General features: G+C 44.6%; 1 protein-coding gene across 2 annotated transcripts in view; it reads left to right on the plus strand.

Moving 5' to 3' along the window:
* The first annotated feature begins 2,560 nt into the window (after nt 1-2,560).
* The window catches only part of LOC100769497 (platelet-activating factor acetylhydrolase), a 38,352-nt gene continuing 18,387 nt past the window's right edge, over nt 2,561-22,525 (plus strand). The window contains exons 1-2 of one of the 2 annotated variants that reach the window (XM_035452990.1): nt 2,561-2,781; nt 19,624-19,772. In XM_035452990.1, coding sequence (XP_035308881.1) covers nt 19,667-19,772 — 106 coding nt within the window. In that variant the 5' untranslated portion in view covers nt 2,561-2,781; nt 19,624-19,666. The remainder of the gene's footprint in view (nt 2,782-19,623; nt 19,773-22,525) is intronic. The other variant, XM_027387451.2, reaches the window with a different exon arrangement.

Raw genomic sequence — 22,525 nt, forward strand, 5'->3', positions numbered from 1 at the left:
GACAGATTTTCTCTATGTACCCATGACTGTCTTGGAACTTGCTCAGTAGACCAGGTTGGTCTCAGACTCACAGTTTTGGAATTAAAGGTAAGCACCACCATCACTAAGCTACTCTATGCTTTTAATCACTATATTTATATTTGAAACATATCTGTAATATTGTACCAAATTGTCGAATAATTGTCTGATGGAATTGGGCTTATAACAGGGTCCAAGACCTTAGTAGGTTCCCCAGACCCTAGCATAACTGACTCCATGATGGAAGTGCCATTCAGGCCATAAAATCAGCATGTGTACAGTTCTACCTTCCAAAACTAAAACAAAGGCCTAATCCATCAAAGTCTATAGTTCTGGGAAAGTCTCTGGACGTACTAACCTTGCTTTTTGTCTTCTGGGTAACTGTTCTTGTTAACTGGAGTATGTCAACCCAGAACATGGCTTTTGTAGTTAAAAAGCTCATACTGAGAAAGGCTGAATGCTGTGCTGGGACCCGGATCACCCAGTATAGTTGCTGGCCAGCTATCAAAGACTTTCTATTGGCTTAAACCCATTTCCAAGAAGTCTTCTCTGGTGAATTCCCCACATCCGGTTTAGGGAAGAATATCAAATTTCTATTTTTTTCTATTTCAATTAGATTTTTGAGAAATTATTACTTATCACTTTTAAAATGTATTCTTAGCATTTTTTTTTAAAAAAAAACTCTTCCCAGATCCACTCTTCTTCCCCTACCATCCAACTTTGTATCTTTTTTTCCTCATACAACAAATTCATTTGTCCTGTCTGTATAATCACGGGTGTGTGGCCTTCCATTGATCACCTACCAGAGGGCAACACTCTTAAAGAAAGCTGACTTTCCATTTCTCAAAAGCTAGCAATTGCCAATAGCTCCTCAGCTAGGGGAGGGACTTCTTGTCTACCTTGCTTCTCCGTGCCCAGAATGCAAAGTTAGCCACTCTAGCTATCCATAGAGGCCAGGTACTGGCGGAGCATACCTTTAATCCCAGCAGCCACACTGTCTAGCCGTGGAGGCCAGGCAGTGTTGGGCACACACTTTTAATCCTGGCAGTCAAACAAGTTAGCCATAGAGACCAGGCAGTGGTGGTACATACCTTTAATCCCAGCACTGGGGAGACAGAAACAGTCAGATCTCTGTTAGTTCAAGGCCACAATGAGCTACACGAAATTGATCCAGTCTAAAAGAGAAACAGAGCTCATACAAAGGTGGTATCAGCACATGGGATCCCACACCTTTAATCCCAGCACTAGAGAGGAATATAAAACAGGAGAAGGCAGGAGCTGAGGGGTTCTGAGGTTTGGTGGAGAGCAGTGCAGTCTGGAGGTGCAATCTCAGGACAGGATCCCTTTGTTCTGAGCATTGGTAGAGATGAGAATTCTCAAGTGGCTAACCACTTTGCTTCCATGATCACCAGGCAAGCTTTATTTGTTAGATCCTAAGCAAAATATTAACACAAAGATGTTTAAAAATTATTGGAAAATAGGTTTGAGAAGAAAACTTTGAAAATTAAAGGATGGCATTTCAGGGAAAACAAGATTGTGTGACAGACTTTGTAGGGGAAATACAACACATGTCTATAAACCCCAGAAAGGGAACCCAGACTGATCCATACAACAATTTCCCCAATGCCTATCTAAGTAAACCAATGAGTTTTTCTTGAGGCTCCTAACAGGAGTATAGGCAGAGGGTTACTTTAAAGGAGCAGGAATGAACAACTCCATGACTGAAAAGGCCACACAACAGGGGGGTCGTGGGGGTGGTGGCCAGTGTGTGTGTGTGTGGGGGGCTGGGGACAGGGCTGAAGAGCCATTAAAGCTGCAACCCTGTAGCTCTCTGCATACCTGTATTACCTCTGCTAGCGAAATAGCCAAATCTCTCTTCTACTCTCCAACTATCACCCTCCCACACCTCCATCGTTTGCTGCTATTTAAAATACATTGCTGTGGAGGGGTCCTCAAGAATCTTCCAAGTCTCTGTTCCCCCAGACACCGGACTTTCTGTTTAAAGAGGGGCAAAGCTCCCCGGAGCCTCAGGAGGTAAACAAAAAGTTCCAGGTCTGGGGGAATATGTTTCTACTTGGGGGGACATGCCTTTACCACAAGTGCTAATAACTGAGTTAGACTGAGCTGAGACAGAACCTTAAAATACGATGTCCCTCAAAATCAGCAAAGCAAGAAAGCCTTCCAGCAGGCCTTCCAGTCTGGGGCAGAGTGTACACAAGGAGTGAACTGGGATTCCGGGTACAAAGTATCAAAATGCGGACTATGAAGAACATTTCAGATTCCAAAACTGTGCTCAGTGACTCGGTGAATTTTGTGGATTTGGAGAACAGGATGAAACTGGCAAGATACCGAGTAATAGACCCGGTGAGGCTGGAGTGTCTAAGAACCTAGGAACCCATCACAACTTCAGGCAGGCAGGATCGACGCGTGGGCTCCTGAGGAGGTCCAGATAGTAGCCCGCCCTGGGCGAGCACTGTGTGAGCCTGAGCTGCAGCTGCTCAGAACTGGCAGGAGGCCGGGCCACACGCTCCTCCCCTGTCCCTCCTCCACAGAAACCCCGGGAGGGGAGTGTCGAGCCTGAGCCGAAGGATAGATCTTAAGCGTCTGCTCAGCTCACCTCAGAGATACCCCAGCCCCGGGTGAACACGACTATCTGGAGGCCTGCGGTGTTGACTGTGAGAAGCACTTGGATCTGGCTCGCGCTGGTGGCATCGGTGCGCCCAGGGCCCCGGGTACCCGGGAGTAACGCAGCGCTGTGCCTAGGTAAGGAGACCCGGGACAGCGAGGGTCCTGAGCAATCGGCTTGTGGCTCTGTCACCAGGCTGTGGCGGGGACACTGGAGTGCGGACTGGAGGGGACAGCAGGGAGAGCCGGCTGGAACCACAGCGCCCTCCTGTTTGGTTCTGAACTGACCTTGGAGGCCCCCAGGAATAGGAATACAGAATTGTTGAGGGAAGATAAGGGATTGCTTCTGAGACAGCCACCTTAAGGATTCAATTCCAACTGGGTGGCAGATGAACCCGGAGCATGCAGGAAAATGTTGTGTCTGTAGATCTCATTCTTGGACACTCACGCACACTTCCTTGTGAGGAATAACCCAGATTTAAAGAAGATGAGAATTAGAATAATAAAAATAAAGCAATATCGCCCTTGCTTGGAGCATCCTGCTGCAGGCCAGATAAAATGTTAGTTATTCCACCCTTAAGGCTGTGTTGTTGTTGTTTTGTTTTGTTTTGTTTTGTTTTTTACAAAGCCAAGCAAAACCAGAAAACAGGACATGGTCTTGAGGCTTTTATGGGGACCCAAAGGGAATCACTGCCAAGTCGGGGGAAGGAAGGAAGGAAGGAGAGGTGTGTCGGGCTCTTACACACACACGGGAGCTGTCACCTCCAAAGGACACAAAGATTCTGGTTTGGGCGGCACACGTTACCGAATCAGACTTGCACAATTATCTTTGACCCAGATGAGAGCTTAGAGCCGGGGGATTGGTGTCTGAGCAGGAGGGGGTGTATTCCCTGAAGCAAGCACAACGCCAGAGGCTGGCAAGCAAATCTTAGAGTCACATTGATCCCTGGGGCAGCGCACCAGAGTCAAAATAAAGAGAACACCTTCTGGCAACAGGCCACCTGAGAGCTGTCAGCACCCAAGCAGGTTTTTCTCACCAAGGGGACCCTGGTAGCCTTATGAAAGAGAGAGCTTGTTAATTCAGCGTCCTCAGTGTGCCAGCTTCAGCCCATTGAAGTCAGGCATTGAGAGTGATTTCCCTTCCCTGGCATTTGCACACAGAAGCTTCCCTCACCATGTGCTGATACCATCCTTAAACTGGTACCATGGTCTGTCCTTCCAGACAGTCTCTGACCTAGGTGAAGCTGTGGCAAAAGGCTCAACATACTGAGCCACTGTGCTTGTGAGGAGGGGTGTGAATGAGTCTCAGTCACTCATTAAGCAATTGAGTGAGGTGTGGAGGGCTGGTCCAGGTTTCCCTCACAGCCAGGTAGCTGGCTTCGAACTCCTCTCCACTGTGTCTGCTCACTGTTCATAAGGAATTTCAGGGACCTAACTAACCCTACCACCACCACCACCATCACCACCACCTACCTACCTAGTTTTGTTTGTAAATAAATACAATTTAACAGCCACTTTGAGACTGCATAGAGCATTAAGAGAAGAGACAATGAGGTACTTGCGAGTCCCTGGGAAGGACTTTTTCAAGGAGGCCCCTCTTGTTATCGTTTCATTCTAATTTGAAATGTCCCATGTGGCCCAGTCTGGTGGTTCCCATCAGCTATGTAGCTGAGAACATTGAACTTTGACCTTTGGTGTCTCTGTCTCCTGAATTGTGGGATCTCCGGCCTGAGGCACCCCACCTGAGCAACCCCAGGGCATGCTGGGCAAGCATTCTACCAACTAAGCTACACCTTCAGTCATATTTTTTGAAATATTTTATGTATATTAGGCACTGACTCAAAGTCTGTGAACCACGTGTGTGCCAGGTGCTTAAGAGGGGCAGAGGTTGGCCATCAGAAGCCCTGAAACTGAAGTCAGATGATTGTGAGCTGCCATGTGAGTACTGAGAATTGAACCTAGGTCCTGTAGAAGAGCAGCCAGTGCTCTTAATCATGGTGCCATCTCTCAAGACCACACACACACACACACACACACACACACACACACACACACACACACACACATACCTATGGTTATTTTTATTGAGACATGATCTTTTTGTGTAGTCCAATCACTACATAGCCCAAGCTGGCCTTGAACATGTGAGATTACCAGGTAGCAACCCACCCCACCCATGAACTCTGTATCTTAAAGGTACCTTTTTTTTTTTTTCATGATTCACAATTATGAGCCTGATGGACCCACTGACTCTGAGAAACACAGAGACATTTCCATCAAATAAAGCCTGGATGGTAACGTATTAAATAGAAAGAAATTGAATGAGGGAGTGTTTAGTTCTAACTCATGTTGTTCCAGGATTCCGAGGAAGCTCTATGGTTTGCTGGCATGGACAGAAGGCTGCTCCTGCCTTTCTCTATAAAGTGAGAGCCACCTGTGGCAGGCCATCACTGCTGCTATGAAAGATTAATGAAAGCAACGTATACCACAGTAACAGAACAGACTCACACGGATGTGTATGGCTTTTGTTTCTAAGTAAACTCAGCAGCTGAGGAGGGAAGTTACTGTGAGAATGCTCACTGAATTAATTGGTAGTTGATTCCTAGCAAAAGTTCTGTTAATTCATTCCTTCATTCATCCATGTCAAAACATTCATTGTTGGGGGCTGCACTGTATTTGCAGGGCTAGGGAGGCTGAAGCAGGGCAATCTCACATGTTCAAGGCCAGCTTGGGCTATGTAGTGATTGGACTACACAAAAAGATCATGTCTCAATAAAAATAACCACAGGTGTGTGTGTGTGTGTGTGTGTGTGTGTGTGTGTGTGTGTGTGTTGGGGGGTGGGACGCATGTTATATCTCAGTGGTAGAGAACTTACCTAGTGTGTGCAAAGTCTGATTCAGTCCTGAACTCTGGAACAGACAACAGGCAGGTAGTACAGATGGGTGGATGGATGGATGGATGGATGGATGGATGGATGGATGGATGGATGGGTGGATGCCTGCTACTGTGTACCAGGGTGTGAATGGTGAGTCAGATACACTTTCTAGTGTCAAAGAATTCTAGAGTCAAGAGATGAGCAAAAATCAAGGAATGACCAGAGTGAGTTCAGACAGTAATAAAAGTTTTGAAGAAAAACCAAGAGGTGTGGTATAGCATCATCGATATGGGCTTAAATGTGTAGATATGTGTTGGGCAAATAGCAGGGGCTATTCTTGGATGAATCTCCTTTTTTTAGATTCATTTTTGTGTGTAAATATTTACCTTCATTTATGTATGTTATTGGTACTCTTGGAGGCAAGAAGATGGCACCAGGTTCCCTGGAACCATATTTAGTGGTGATTGTGAGCTGCTGTGTGGGTGCTGGGCTCTTAACCACTGAACCATCTCTTCTCCCTTTGGAGTTTTGAGGAGAGATTTCTCTGGGGGGAAAATGTCCTTGAGATGAGACCCTTGAAACATAAATACTTTTGGCAGAGGGACCTAATGTATAGGTGTGTGGAATGTATAGAAGACCCAGTTGGAAGGCCAGAGTGGCTGAAGTAGGCAAGTCAGAGCAGGGCTGGATGCAAGGACAAAGGAGGAAGAGGGGTGAGGGACCAGGTCACCCAGAGTCTCATATGCCAAATCAAACAACATAGATCTCATTCTAAATAGAAATAGCAAGAAGCTGGATATATTCTAAGCAGAAATGTGAATTCATAGACTTCCATTTTGTGAGACTGGCCTGGGTGCAGTGTGGAGGATGGGTTACATGGCAGAACTGGGAGAGGATGCAACTTTAGAATTGCCTGTGGGAGTCCACTTGAGGGTTTAAGTGACAGGTGAGCACAGGCTAGTTTTCGAAGGTATAGTGAAAAGTTACATCATGTTTCTGTGTCTCAAATTTCCACCCATAAAATTGATCTGCCATTGCTAACCCTGGTCTTCTGTAAAAAAAAAAATACGCTAATTAGTATGTTTTAAAAAATATTATGACGAGTTCCAGGATAGGCTCCAAAGCTACACAGAGAAACCCTGTCTTGAAAAACCAAAAAAAAAAAAATATTATGAATGTGCTCCTAAGAGTATATAAGATATTATTACTAATATTATTAAAATTACTGTGTAATTTTAATACACACACACACACACACACACACACACACACACACACACTACAACATAGCACAATGTAGCACAACCTTTTGCTCTCTCTGGAACATACATCAGAAACCATTAGACGAACTGTGATAGACTATAATGACATGAGGGCTAAAACAGCAACTAATTTAATTTTAAAAGTTGAACATGTCCAAGTAAAATACAAAAATATAGCATTTGAAACTGGGAATTGGAAAAAAAAAAAACAAAACACTTGAAAATCTTTTCAGAGGACAAATGGGTCTTTGTCCTGGATAGGCCATGCCAGTGTCCAGATCTGCTGAATGGAAATCTCTATGGGGCAGCAGAATTCACCGGGAGGGCCCTGACAAGCACTGAATAGCTTTCCCTTAGTGAAGCATTCTCTGTCAGAGGAGGCTCTGCAACTTCCCTGGTTGATTGCTGACAAAGACAGAGATGAGGGTTTTGAAGTTGTTTGCTAACTAGAGAAGGGATGACCCTCCCGTGACAGGACCACTCACTGCTACGTGAGGCAACTCCACTTCCCCTTCCTCACTTTGAGGTGCAACTTACAAAAATGAGATGTCCTAGTTCAGAAGAAGAGAGGCCCCTTCCTTATTTGCGTTGTGTTCTGTGGAAATTTTGGCTCTCATGACAGCCTGTGGGTTACATTCTCTTGCTAGAGGCTGTGAATCGGTCAATGATTCTGGAGTAGTTAGTCTGCTCATTCAAATTGATGACAAGATGTGACAATGATTCGGGGACATACCCACCATATTTCCTTAGGATTGGGAGTCCGTGGGGCATCTATAAGGAAGAGGTTACAGTCTCCTTGGTCGCACATCTGTTGACATCTCTCTCTCTCTCTCTCTCTCTCTCTCTCTCTCTCTCTCTCTCTCTGTCTTGTGTGGCATGTGTGTACATGCACACGTGGAAGCTGGAAGTCAGTGTTGCCTGTCTTCCACTGTCAGGCCTCACCTTAGTATATTTTGAGTCTGTCTCTTGCTAGATTGACTGGCTGGGCAGCCTCCAAAACCCTCATGCTTCCACCTTCCAGCATTCAGACTACAGATACTTGCCACCACACTGTGCTCTGTGTAAGGGCTCTGGGGATCTGAACTCGGGTCCTCATGCTTATGCTGCAAGAAATTTGCAACCAAGCCATCATGTCAGACTCAAGGGCTGTAAATCTACTTTTGTTTGACTCACATGATGTATTGAAAGGTTAGATTTCTTGCTATCCTTCAAAAATCAGTGACTATTACAGGTAAATGTGGTCACCTTGGTTTTCTTGAAAGATGCAGTGATACTTCGCTCTCCTTCCTACATGGAAGCAGTCTGCTGGAGTGGAATGGCAATACTCCTTTGTATCTAGTCCAGTTTGCCACAGTTCCTATTCTACTGCATAGGTCTGTTTCCTCCTTACAGTTACCTGTGGACTTCTAAGTTTGACCTCGGGCCAGGGCTGCCTAGTGCAGCTTGCCTCATTTAGCACAATCAGTATAGCACAGACTGTGCCTTGCTAACTGTTGAAAGGCTTCATTAGTCTATTGTTGTAGTCTGGGTGCACCTAGCGAATGACCTTCTGTGCAGAACTGTCATGAGTCACATGAGTTTTCCATATTGCTCAGCAGCTCCTCCTGTGACTTGTTGTCCTGACCATTTGTCATTTGGATTACTGTTAGGTTATTGTATAAACTTTCTATGCATAAACTTTAATGGGTTAAAATCCTTAAAGCCCCACCAGATGAGGAAGATGTGGTCTAACAGGTACAGTGTCCAGTAGGAGGGTAGCTTTCCTCTCTCTAAGATGTTATGCTTTGCTTATGCAGCCTAAGATGCCTTTAGGTTGTGCTTGATTGGTTTATTTTTGCCAAAACCTTATTCCTTTTGGCTCATTTTTAGGGCTTATTTTCCTAGTTTGATTGTTCCTGAGTCCTCAGCAGAACTAAGAAGTATATAGTGACTTTTAGCTGACAATGATTCTTGCTTTCCTGTGGGATATTTGACAGTGTACAAACACATATCTGGTTGCCACAAGTGGGTATGCTGTTGACATCTAGTGGGTAGAGGACAAAGATGCTGCCATAAATATCTTATGAGGCCCAGGCCACCCCCCTACAACCATGACTTGTCAGCTTGGCATGCCAGGCACGAGAAGGTTAAGAACTGTTTTAGAGTTGGGGCCTAAGTTCAGATTCTGGCTTAGCTGCTTCCTATCTCCGTGATGTTGGACTTCATTTAGCCCCCATACCTCCACCCCATGCCTGTTTTCTCTTATGTTGAGCTCTACAGACCAGAGGAGGTTCTTTGTATAAAACACTTAAGTTGTTGCATGGCATTGTGAATTATCATTACTGCCGTCTGTCATATAGATGTTATCATAGTATTCTTTCTCTCATTTCGCCTCATGCATAAGCCATCAGCAAGTCGTGTTGGTAAAGTCAGGGAGTTGGCACTTACTTTTTAACATCACTTGACTGCTATGCATCTGGGCACTTGAGTAGTTAAGACTCTGTTAAGAGATCTCAAAACTGCCTTCCCTTTATGCCTCCCCCCCTCCCAATTATAGCAGCACCCCTTGCAGACCTGTGGTCTCAATCATCCATGCTCAAACGATGGCCAGAATGTATTTGGTGGAAAATTCCCAAAATAAACAATTCATGAGTGTTAAGTTGTGCACCATTCTGAGCAGCCTAACAAAACAGGATAGCCTGCTGTCCTCCATCCTAGCCTGCTAAGAATATGAACCACCTCTCATCCAGTGTGTCTGCCCTGTGTATGCTACTCACCCATTAGTCACTTAGCAGCTTTCATGGTTACTGGATAAACTGCCCTGTGTTTAAGGAATCCTGATGTGACTTACGATAGCCCCAAAGGGGAAGCAGAAAGTAGAGCATGAAAGGATAGACTAACTGTGGCACTATGCTGTTATGAGATGTCTTCCTGTGAGGGAGTGAGCAAAACCTGGCCTTTAGCACAGTAGACACAGGGCTTTTGACTTTTCTAAATTTACATAATTTTATTTTATATGTATGGGTGTTTTGTGTATGTGTATGTCTATGCACCATGTGCATTCCTGATACCTGTGGACTTTGGAAGAGGATGTCAGGTCCCTGAGGAATAAAGTTACAGACAGTTGTGAGCTGCCATGTGGGTTCTGGGAATCAAACGGGGTCCTCTGGAAAGTAACCAGTGTTGTTAAATGCCGAGCCATCTCTCCAACCCCTGGGTACAAGTTTTACCACAAGTAGCTGTTTTGTTCTCATAACAGCAAACCACATTTAGCATCTTTTTCTTGATCCCAGGTTTTTTTCTGATGTTGTGAAATGATTACACGAGAATCATATGAACTGTGTGTCCCCAAAGGTTGCTTAGACACTTCTGCAGAAGTTTCATGATTCTTATACCTTTAAGGTAATATGACATTAAGTTCTGAGTTCATGGGATAATGAGATAGGGATGGACACAGTGTCAAGAGAGTAGGTAACTGATCTCTTTCTTAGTTTGATATTAGCCAACACTGAGTAGAAATTATTTTGCTGATTTAAAACATACACACACACACACACACACACACACACACACACACACACACACACACACACACACAGTGTTTGATGAAGGTAGGACAAGAGAGTCCAATTCCATCCACAAACTGTCCTTGTTTTAGCCTCCCTAGAAGGGAACCCGTTAGCAGAGCTCAACTCCAAGTGGCAGTTGAGGTAGCTATTATGAATGAATCAATCATTGGGGCTGGAGAGATGGCTCTGTGTTAATAGCACTGGCTCATCTTCCAGAGGACCCAGGCTCAATTTCCAGCATCCACATGGCAGCTCAAAACTGTCTGTAACTCCAGCTCTAGGGATTCTGACACACTCACACAGACAGACATGCAGGCAAAACACCAAATGCACATAAGATTTAGAAAAAATCAGGGTGTGGTGGTGTATGCATTTAATCCCACTGCTCGGGAGGCGGAAGTAGGCAGATCTCGGTGAGTTTGAGGCCAGCCTGTTCTACAGAGAAAGTTCCACTCCAGCCAGGATTGTTACACAGAGAAACCCTGTCTCAGAAAAACCAACTAATTAATTAATTGTTATAAAATAACAAAAAATAAACGAACCAGTTATCAACATGTTTTCCTTTTGTAGAGGTATCCAGACAATATGAAATATGTCATCTCTTTCTTTTGTGTGTATGTGCACTTAATGTATGTGTGCAGGTATGAGGTACATGGGCACATGTCTGCTCAAGCAAATAGAGATGAGAGAACAACCACAGGCGTCATTCTGTAGGAGCCATTCACCTTGTGTTTTAAGAAAGGTCTCACTCGCTTGGAGCTCCAATCATCTCTCTGTCTCTCCCTCTGTGGTGTGGGATTACAAGGGTGTGCCAGTGTGCCCTTAGTTTTTACCTACATTCTCAGGGATCCAACTCCAGGCTGTGTGCTTGTAAGGCAAGCACTCTGCTGGCTGAGCCACCACCTCCTCAGCCACTATTTCTTCCTCATTAAACAAAAATGCAGTTGTTTCAGCTTTCTTGTGGATCAGGGGTTCTTGTTTGTTTTTGTGTGTCTGTTTAGAGATGGTGACTGTCCTGGAACTCACTCTGTAGACCTGACTGGCTTCGAACCCAGAGATTCACCTATCTATGCCTCCCTAGTTCTGGGATTAAAGGCGTGTGCCACCATGCCCAGCTGGACCAGGGGTTCTTAACGTCAGTCGTTGATGATTTGGGTTGTCTATATATGGTAGGGGGCAGTCTGTGCATTGAGAGTATTTAGCAGCATGCTGGGCCTCTGCCCATTCTATGTCAGTAGCAGCTCCTTGACAACGGAGACAACTGAAGACGTCTCTCGATATTTCCAAGTGTCCTTGGAGAAACAAAAATCACCCTGGTTTCAAACTGCTAGATAGGTGTTTACATCATCATATCCAAAGGAGAAGATTCTTATGTTCCTTGACTACTCAGCCTGGTATTGAGAGAGAGAGAGAGAGAGAGAGAGAGAGAGAGAGAGAGAGAGAGAGAGATAAAGATAAAGAGAGAGAGGCAGAGACACACAGAGAGAGGTGATTGGAGGCCAGAAGAGAATGTTAGAATGTTAGGTGCCTGTCACTGCTCTATCCCTCTCCACCTTTTTACTTTGAGGCAGGGTCTTTCCTGAACCTAGACCTAGACTGGTAGCCAACAAGTCTCAGTGATCCTCCTGCCTCTGCTAAACAGTGTTGGGATTACAGGCATGTGCATTGCCACACTAGGCTTCTTACATAGGTGTGAGGATCTAAACTGAGGTACTCACGCCTTCACAGAAAGCATGCCTATCCACTGGGCCATACCTCCAGCTCCCTAATTGCTTTTTAAATCTTACTAGCATGGCCGACTTTGTTTCTATTTTAAAGTCTAAGGAGATCCTCTGTTCCTGGGCTTTGATCTATCCATTGATGCTTGTGGGCCTACTTCCCTCTTTCTCAAAGAACAGGCTGTGTGTTTGTGTTGTGTTGGCCTGTGGTGGTGGTTGTAGAAAAGGACTTCTGTATGTTGTGGTCTTGAAGACTGCTAAGTGATCACTTTGTGTGCTTGGGTTATAGCTCAGGGGAAGAGTTTTTGCCTAGCAGTCAAGAGACCCCCAGGTCCATTCCCAGCACTGCTGAGCAGATAAAAATAGATGTTTTGTATTTTCTAGCTCTAAGAGAATGTTCAAAGTCACCACCTGAAATGTAATTGTATTTTTAGCCAATATTTATCTATCTGTAGGCAGAGAACTTGAAGAGGCTTTGGGAGATACAGCTGCCTATGAAGGGTTCCACTGTATAAAAGCCTTGAGGGTTGAGGCTGTCTCCCACACATTTCAATGACCCTCAGAAAGTCGAAACAGCCTGTGTCCAGGGAAGCCAAGGACATCTGTCTGTTTATACTAGGGCTTTGTTTGGAAAAGCAAGAAGCTCTGTCTTCATCTTTGTAACCTGGGGGAATTTGGGTCATGTTGATTTAAAATATATAATACTTTCAAAGGGATTGGCAGTGTCTTAGAGTAAAATCACATGAACAAGAAAACAGCTCACAGACAAAATAAGATAGGCCAACAGACCAGATGGCAGAGGAATGTGCTGTGAGTACCAACCCTCCCAAGGTACAGAGAACATCAAGAGATTTTAAAACATGAAGTTTATTAGACCCAAGTTGGCGGTGGGACTGAAATCTAGAGCTGTGTACTTTTTCACCCCCCCCCCCGTCCTCTTTAAGTGTGCCAAAGCAGCAGAAACCAACGCAAAGTCAAAGTGTGCTTTGAGAATGGCCTGGAGGGGCTTCAGAGGCCCTGGGGAAGCTGAAGTTAGTGACAAGGAGCTGAAGACCCCCAGACTTAGGACACAGGGATGGTGAGAGAAGAGACAATTTGAAGGGAGGCTCACGAGGTCTATGGCTCCAACAGTCCCTGTTTCTTAGAGGATAATGTTTTCATTTGCAAGGGATGGGGGATCATGTGGAAAGAAGGGAGAGAGTTGCTGAATGGTGAGACGGGAGCTAAGGAGCCAGGAAGGGTGCCTTGAGCTCCCTGACACAGATGGAACCTGTAGTGAGCGGTGCTCAGGGCAGAGGCTGAGGTGACATACCGCTCAACTGTCCATCTGTATCCCTTAAGGCTGGAGCATGCACACACCACTGAACTGTCCATTGTGGTGATATATTATTTATGTCTTATTAAAGCTTGCCTGAGGATTCAGAAAGCAAAGCCAATCTCAAGCTATAGAGATCAGGCAATGGAGGTACATACCTTGAATCCCAGGACTGAGGATTAAGAGGTAGATGGATCTGAGTCAAAGAATACCCTGGGCTACTGGAGAATGAAGCAGAGCTCAAGGCTTTAATCCTAGGATTTGAGAAGTATAAAAGGTAGAGGCGTTCAGTCTGAGATTAGTCTCCAGCCACATTGAGGAGAGCATAGCAGTCTGAGTGAATCTGAGGAGCAGTGAAGTCCAGAGCAGTTTGAAGATCGCCCCTTTGGTCTGAGCTGAGGTAGAGGTAAGAGCTAAAGGCCAGCTGCTTTGCTTTTCTGATCTTCAGTTTGAAGCTTGAACCCAAATATCAGTCTCTGGGTCTTTTATTCATTATGCTACAGTCCATCCCGTATCCCCTAAGACACAATTCTGCATGGAAGAAGTCATTCCCGTGTTAGCCCAGTAGATATGTGTGTTACAGATGGTGGGCGAAAAGCCCCCACTACCGAGTGCAGTGGGAAACATACTAGCTTCAGGACAAAAGTCCATCAGTTTCTTGCTGTTTTGTTTCCCTCCCTGGAATTTAGTGTTCCCATAGAAGCCAGCCATGTTTTTAGTACGGAGAGCATTATAGGTGGAGGATGCTGAGTACGTGAGACGAGTGATGGGGTCCATGGATACCATGGTTCCTGCTCATCATGAAGAGATGTGTGAGCACACCATGAGAGAAGAATCAACAGAAGAATGGACACGGTGCTGTGGGTACTGTGGGCAGTGAGACGGAGCTCCAACTAGGGAAGCTAAGAAGAGTATCTTGGAGGAAAAGCACCAACTTTACTGATTGGGTAGTATGTTGAAAGCAAGTGTGATGGGTACCTGTTAGAAGGTGGATGCTTTATTGACGAAGCCATGTATCTCAGTAAACCTAAAACCCAAACAATATCTTCCTTATAATGTCAACTAAGTCATATGCTTAGCAAAAGGGTTTATGGTTTAGCTTTCTCTTCTTTCTCTCTCTCTCTCTCTCTCTCTCTCTCTCTCTCTCTCTCTCTCTCTGAGATTGTATGTTGTTAATACAACTTCTCATATAGCATAGACTAGTGTTGGGAAATAACGATATAGCTAAGGGTGACCTTGAACTCTCAGTCTTCCTATATACTCCTACTCCCGAGTGTTGGGATTAAAGGTATGCGCCACTATACCACATGTTATTGTTCTTTCTCTTTTGTTTGTTTATTTTTATGCAGGATCTCACTCTATAGTCGAGGCTAGCTTAGAACTCACTAGGGAGGCCAGGCTGGCCTTGAATTTGGGGAAGTCCTCCTGCCTTGGCCTCCTGAGTGCTGGACAGGGCAAACATGTTGGCCTAACCTGTTATTTTCCTTATAGTTTTCAACCCTCTTCATTTCCCAGTGTGCATTTTCGTCCTCTCGCCCATGCCAGGTTGGTACCGTTGCCTGTGCTGTTTTGTTCCTGGAGTTGCCTGCTGAGTCTCAGATGAGGACACTCTCTTTTTGCTTGCCAGCAGTCAGGGAATGCCAAGTACACATTGAAACAAAAAGAAAAGAAAACCAACCATTGTTCTTCCCTCAGAAGTGATCATTGAAAACACTCTGGGATTGTGTTTAATCTGGATTTTTCTTCTATTTATGTAGAAATGATATATTTTAAATACAAACAAGACCATGCCACATTCAATGTTTTTCTAATATGCATCAGAGTTCTGGGCTTATTCCTTCGGCTCTAAAGCCTGCCACTCATATGATCCAGTCAGATGGCATCTGTGGGGCCACCCAAAGACTCCATGATGTAAGAAACAGAGACCATACGAAGCATGAAGCCAGACAGTGCTGCACACAGCAGGTATTCATAGGTCACATACATTTTTAAGTTTCATAAGCCCTTATCAAATTTGGGATTCCAGAAGTCTAAATGGAAGGCAAAATACTTTGCTTATGTTCCTATCTAAGGTGAAAACAAAACCAAGCCCAAACACACAAGTTGAGATATGAGAAGGTCCAGCCTACACCTCCTCAGACAACTGTGCTGCATTCATTAGAGCACTGTTGATCTTTCCCGAAACAGGCAACAGGCTTCTTCATATCTCTTCCTGGTCTGCAGGGCTCTCATTGAAGTTTTGTCTTGTTTTTCAATCTTGTGTGTGCTTTGTGTGTCCACTTATTGTGTAAATGCACATACACATATGCTACCCTGTGTGTGTGTGTGTGTGTGTGTGTGTGTGTGTGTGTGTGTGTGTGTGTGTGTAAGCCAGAGGTGGACTTCGGGTGTCTCCCCTTATCACTATCTCTATTTTTTTCTTGAGACAGCTTCCCACAAATTGCATTCACTGACTGGCTAGACTGACTGATCAGCCAGCTCCAGGAAGCTACCCATCTTTGCTCCATCTCCCAATAGCTAGGGCCACATGGTTCAATAATGCCTTAGTCATGGCTTCTATTTCTGTGATATGAGCAAAAGCAATGTTGGCAGGAAAGAGTTTATCAGGCTTACATATCCCAGACCATAGTCCTTCTAGGGAAGCCAAGGCGGGAACTCAACACAGAAACTGATGCAGAGGCCATGGAGGAACGCTGCTTTACTGGCTTGCTTCTCATGGCTTGCTTCTCATGGCTTGCTTCTCATGGCTTGCTTCTCATGACTTGCTCAGACTGCTTTCTTATACACCCAAGGACCACCTGCCCATGGGAGACACCACCCACAAAAGGCTGAATGAGCCCTCCCATATCATTAATCAAGATGGTACCCCACAGACTTAACAAGGGTAAGTGTTATGGAGGCATGTTCTCAAGACGCCCTTTTCCCAGCTATGTCTAGGTTCCTGTCAAGTTGGAAAACAAAAAAACAAAAAACAAAAAACAACAACAAAACAACAACAACAAAAACAACCAGCACAATTGCATGCTTTTATATAGATGCCTAGGATCCAAACTCCAGTCTTCATGCTTGCAGGGCAGCCACGCCACCCGCTGAGCTAACCTACCAGCCTTGGTGTAGAGATATTCTTAAAAATACTTCACACAGCGGCAGCGTTGTAACCAGTTAGATTTATCCAAGGTGCAATTACTACTAGTCAGAAATTTTTCCATAAAACTGGGTAAATGAATACGTGAGCAAATGAATATAGGAAATATGAGTGGACTAGTCACGCTTTATCGAAAGGATCTGTGCTTTGAGCATAAACATTAGCGGTCCCATGTGATGGGGAAACTATGTAACAAACAAATGGTGCTATTGTCCCTTTGCAACCATTTCCAAACCCTGCCCTGGGGCAGGGAGGGTTGGCTGTGTCAGATGTCTAGGTGGCCTGGAGGGCAGAGGTCCTGGGAAGGGCTCCCAAGAGCCTCTATGGCTTTATGTCTTATGTCCTGCTCCATTGTGCACGTCACCTAAAGTGATGGCCCTAGAGAGTAGAGCAGCCCCACCCTGCCAGAGGCACTTGCTCTCTCCAGTGCTTCTTTCAGATGTTGGTGGGACCATGTAGCCAAGAGGAAGGCACTGTGTGCAGGCGAGCCTCTGCCTAGAGCAGCTTTCCTTGCCGCAGCACACAGATCTGCCCCTGATGTGTCTTCCTTTCTCCTCCCCATCCCAGTGATCTTCCAAATGGATCGAATGGCCCTCCCCTGCCTTAGTTAAGCTAAAATTACCAGGGTTGTAATATTCTAGAGCTTTTTAATTCAAGTAGATCAAGAAACTTAGAACTCCAGTGACAATTTCCCCAGCTGTTTACAGGTTAGATGGCTGTGGCAGAGGCTATTTGTAGGACATGGCAAGCTGAGCCTGGCTTCCTGTCAACCCCCTGATGCTGATGCTGATTTGGAAGTCTCCATAGGACTCAGGACTCAGCATCAGTGATCTGTTGTTTCTAAGGGACTCAGCACATGCTCCATATATAATGAGGGTGAGTCTCATCCTCATTAGAGCATGGCTTACTTCTAAATAGGATGCTTTTATGCAACATCAGGTATTTCTTATCCATGGCAGGCTGTACACATTGGAAGGGTTCTTTTCTGCCTAGTGACTAGGGATCTAGATGTCTTTCGCTGGAGCCTCCTGGACTTCGGTGTTTTGTATTGGAAAAAGGAAAAGAGAGAGAAGACACATTGTCTCAAGTGTCTCAGGCCACTTCTTTTCAGGTTTCCATTAATCAGGAATTAGTGTCAAGGCTGGATTACAACCATAGGAGAGACCAGAATGTGCATGGAACACAGGGACACGAAGGAGTAATGGTTGTCCATACCACCTCTTTATACTATATCTCTGGGAAAATAACCATGCCATGTAGTTAGTGCCTCCTTTGAGTCTGTGAGGCTTGTTTCAGTGTGTATTAGAAACCATATGTATCAGAAACTGCTAGGATTCCTATTTGTTTAAGCAGGCATTTATTTAATGCTTACTATATACCACATACTATTCTAGGAAGACAATAGGGGGATGGAGTCCAGACTTCTTACACTGCAAGAGCTGAATTTCTAGAGTAAGATAATAAACTAATAATGCAGAATATGTCATTTGGTAACAAATATTGGAGAAGTGTACATGGGGCATTGGACCTGCACTGGTGTGGGGAAGAAGCAGGAGCCCTGTTTTAAATGGATAAATCAGGAACAACTCACTGTAATGGTAACATAGGGGTGAAAACCTGGAGATGAGAGTCATTTGGGTGTCAAGGCAGAGAGCCTTGAATATGCACAGACTTCAGGGAAGGGTGAAGAGATCAGGATACCTGTATGCTTGGCAGGTGGCAGGGAAGCCTGGATGGAGACAACAGGTGTGCAGTTAGAGAGGACAGAGGTAAGGTTCCAAGTCCACTGAGTATAGACTAGAGACAGCCGTGTATGCTACTTTGCCCTATGACATATGATGTTAATGATTGGAGGCTGAGGTGTAATACAGCCATCAGTAATTATATTGGCTTTAGACTTTGGAGCTGGGACAAAAGCAGAGAGGCAGTCAGTTATTGCCAAAATTCAAATGAGAGGCAATGGTGGCTTGAACCATTTACATCAACTCCTCCCAGAGTTGAAGGGACACATTTTATTTCTAAGTTTTATTTATTTATTTGTTTCTTTTTGAGACAGAATTTCATGCATCCAGGCAGGTGTTGAACTTGATATGTAGCTAAGGATAACCTTGAACTGCTTTTACCTCCCAAGTACTAGGATCAGAGGCATCTGCCACCAAGCCTAGTTTATGCCATGCTGGGGATTCGTCCCAGGGCTTCAGGAATGCTAAGCAAGCACTCAACCAGAGTCCCTTTCCTGGAGAGATGCACATTACAGAGGGAAATTAGTGCACAAATATGAGAACCTTTTGTTTTGTTTTGTTCATTTGCCGAGACAGGGTTTCTCTGTGTAACAGCCCTGGCTTCCCCTGAACTCACTTTGTAGACCATGCTGGCCTCAAACTCAAAGAGAACTGCCTGCCTCTGCCTGTACTGGGATTAAAGGCATGAGCCACCATCACCCCAAAGTACCTTTTGTTAAAAAGATGTTTAGATATGGGTCTAACTGCAATGCTACTTTTACTACCCCAATTCTGATATTATTTCATCAATCCATTGATTTAGGAAATATTTCTCCAATTCCAGCAGCCTCCAGAGGCCAACTATTTAGACCTGACCTCTGCTTTCCAGAAACTTAGTGTGGCAGGACACATACTCACAACACCCAGTAGTGTCACTTACATCAAAACCAACCACAGTAGAAACTGTTATGGAAGCATTATGGAGAGCCCACTAGCTGCTGTTAGTCATCTGTATAAGACATGCCTTTGAGCATAATGACGATGAAGACACATTTGTTATAATTATTATGATTTGGTGCTTTTCTTTATAACCAAATGGCACTGTAGTAAAATCAGGGAAAATCTTATTTAACCATCTCAAAGTGTTATGACTATGCTCTGCCATCCATCAGCATAAAGGATTCTGCTAATTCAGTATCTATCTGAATGCCAGCTCTGAAAAACAAACAAACAAACAAACAAACAAACAAACAAACAAAAAACCCGTATGTTTCATTGCTAACCACCATTGCTGGGACCTCACTGATTGGCAGCCACTTAAATCCTCTTCGGTACATTCATTGCATGGTTTTTCTTTTCTTTTCTTTTCTTTTCTTTTCATTGTCTGCTCTGAAGAACATTGAACATTGAACATTGAAGTCGCTGCTCAGCTCCCAAGATGGCTCCACGCAAACTGCATGTACTTTTCTGCCTCTTTGGCTGCCTCCCACTGGTCCTTCCTTTTCACTGGCAAGACCCCCCACCTTTTGACTTCAAGTCGTCAGGTAAGGATGCTGCGTGTGTTGATGTGTGAACAAGTGATTTTAAGAAGTGTTCATTCAGGGGCTGGCGAGATGGCCCAGGTGAGGAAGTGCCTGCTGCACAAGCTTCAGGACCTGAGCTTGGATCCCAACACTGATGTAAGAAGTTGTCACTATTGTGGGGGGTGGGGGTGGGCAGAGACAGGAGGATCCCTGAAACTCACTGGCAAACCATCCTAGATAACTTGATGAGCTTTAGGTTCAGTGAGAGATCCTACCTCAAAAAAGCACAGATGGAGGGTGGTCATAGCAGACACTGTTCATGACCTCTGGCTTCTATAATCATGGACACACATATGCATGTACACCTGAACATGCTTACCACACACGCACGCACACATGCACGCATACACACGCACGCACACACACATACACACACACACACATACACACACACATACACATACACACATACACACACACATACACACACATACACACACACACATACACACACACACACACACATACACACACATACACACACATACACACACATACACACACACACATACACACACATACACACACACATACACACACACACATACACACACACACACATACACACACACATACACACACACATACACACACACACATACACACACACACATACACACACACACATACACACACACACACATACACACACACACACACACACACATACACACACACACACATACACACACACACACACACACACACACACACACACACACACACACACGAGTCATGAGAATATATTCAGGGAAATACTCATTTTGGGGTTGGAAGGCCTCACTCTTTATGACCCAAACTGAATAAGCATGTGTTTTCTCGTCAGCTTGCTATGAGCATGGAAAATACCCCAAACACCTCTCCTCCTCTCATTCACTGCCCCTATTCAACTCCTGCCAGGTACAGGAGCACACTTACCTTGGCATTTCCAAGGCAGTCTCCAACCCTGCCTGTGTCTTGACAAACAAGCTTAGGCCTGAGGAAGTGGAGAGGTGTTTGAAAAAAACAACATTCTGAACTCCTGGGGTCCAAAGGACATGGTTATTTCTAAGTATGAGGAGAAGTGGAGACGTGTAGATGTCTGAAACTCCAGAGAATAGACACGGTCACTTTCTCTCCTCAGTTGTGTGAAGGAGAGGGGGAAAGAGGAGGAAGGTTTGGACCATACGAGGAAGAGTAGCAAGGGGACAGATACATCTCATGTCACCACCCCAAGAAGGACCTATCTTGCAAGGACATTGCTTCTGGAGCTTCGTGAATGCCTGTTTATCTTAAAGAACTGTGACATAGATGTGCCTCAATCTGTGTCCTGTGGAGAGCACAGCAGGAGGTGGCTAGAGAATGATGTCACACTGTCTACACCCACAGATCTCTATACCTGAATGCATGTCCTCACTCTGGATGTAGTTGTTTGGGCTGGTTGGACAACTCCACGGCATCTACAAAAGGGCTTGCATAACTCCATGTTATCCAAATAAACTTTGCCCTACTCAGTAATTGGGGAAATGAGTGAATCAATAAGAAAAGGACTGTGCCTTATATTGGTATTTGCACAGGTAATTGAGTAATAACTCAGAGGCTCATTCATCCCTCAACACTTCCCAGGAAGTGAAGGCACTGTGTATACAGCTATGACTAAAGGGCTTGTCATCACGGAACCTGTGATCTACTTAAAATGAAGTTAATCCAAGTGTCAGTTTCTGGGATTGGAAACATGTCACTTGATAGGTAAACTATCATACATTTTATGGCATTTACTCTAATTGGTTCAGGGTGAGAATTTAAAGACTTTTATTTTTCTATCCTCTTAAAATCACTAGAAATCTGTTCCTTGAAGACAGGGTTATTATTCATCTTCCTGGGACCTGTGTTAGCCCAATGCCATACTCATTGTACATGCTCAGAAATAGACTCCTGAATACTTTTAAATTGTAATTAATAGATTAAAACAATAGATGGTTAATTTCATGTTAAAGGAATACATAGAAGATCTAGCTATTCGGGTTCTGATTTATGTGTGCAAGTGTTTATAAGTGCGTGTGTTGTGTGTCTGTAAATGTCCACACCTGTATACACAGGCAGAAGCCAGAGTAAAATGTCCAGTGTCCTGTCCTATCACTTTCCACCTTATTCCCTTGAGTCAGGGCCTCACACTGAACCTGAATCTAGACTGCCAGCCAGCAAGCCCCGAGATCCTCCTATTCCTACCTACCACAGGACTGGGGTTTCAGATCCCAGAAGCCATGCCTAATTTTTATGGGGTGCTGCAGATTTAAACCCAGGTGGTCCTGCTTGTGCAACAGGCACTCTTACACATTAAATCATCTCCCCAGGCCCTTCTTTGGGCTGTTTGAGACAGCTTTATGTAGCCCAGTCTGAGCCCTGACTCACTATGTAGCGAATGTTGGCCTTGAATTATTTATCCTGCTCTCTTTGCAAGCACTGGTATTACAGGCATGTGCTGTCCTGATGAAGGACAATGAAAGTATAAAGGCGAATGCAGCTTTTCTAGAATGGATACATCTCAAGACTCAGGAATATTCGACTATGAAAAATATATACCAAGAGGCATTCTAGAGGTCCAGAGTTCCTATTCAAATAAAGTTGGAGAGGATTGGGAAAAGATAAACTCTGTCCACAAGCTATAGCATCCAAGATGAGGTTGTTCTGGTGTCTCCTCCTCTTCCTTGTGATGATGTCAAATAGATGGAGAG

Source organism: Cricetulus griseus, assembly GCF_003668045.3.
Source record: "Cricetulus griseus strain 17A/GY chromosome 1 unlocalized genomic scaffold, alternate assembly CriGri-PICRH-1.0 chr1_1, whole genome shotgun sequence".
Lineage (NCBI taxonomy): Eukaryota > Metazoa > Chordata > Mammalia > Rodentia > Cricetidae > Cricetulus > Cricetulus griseus.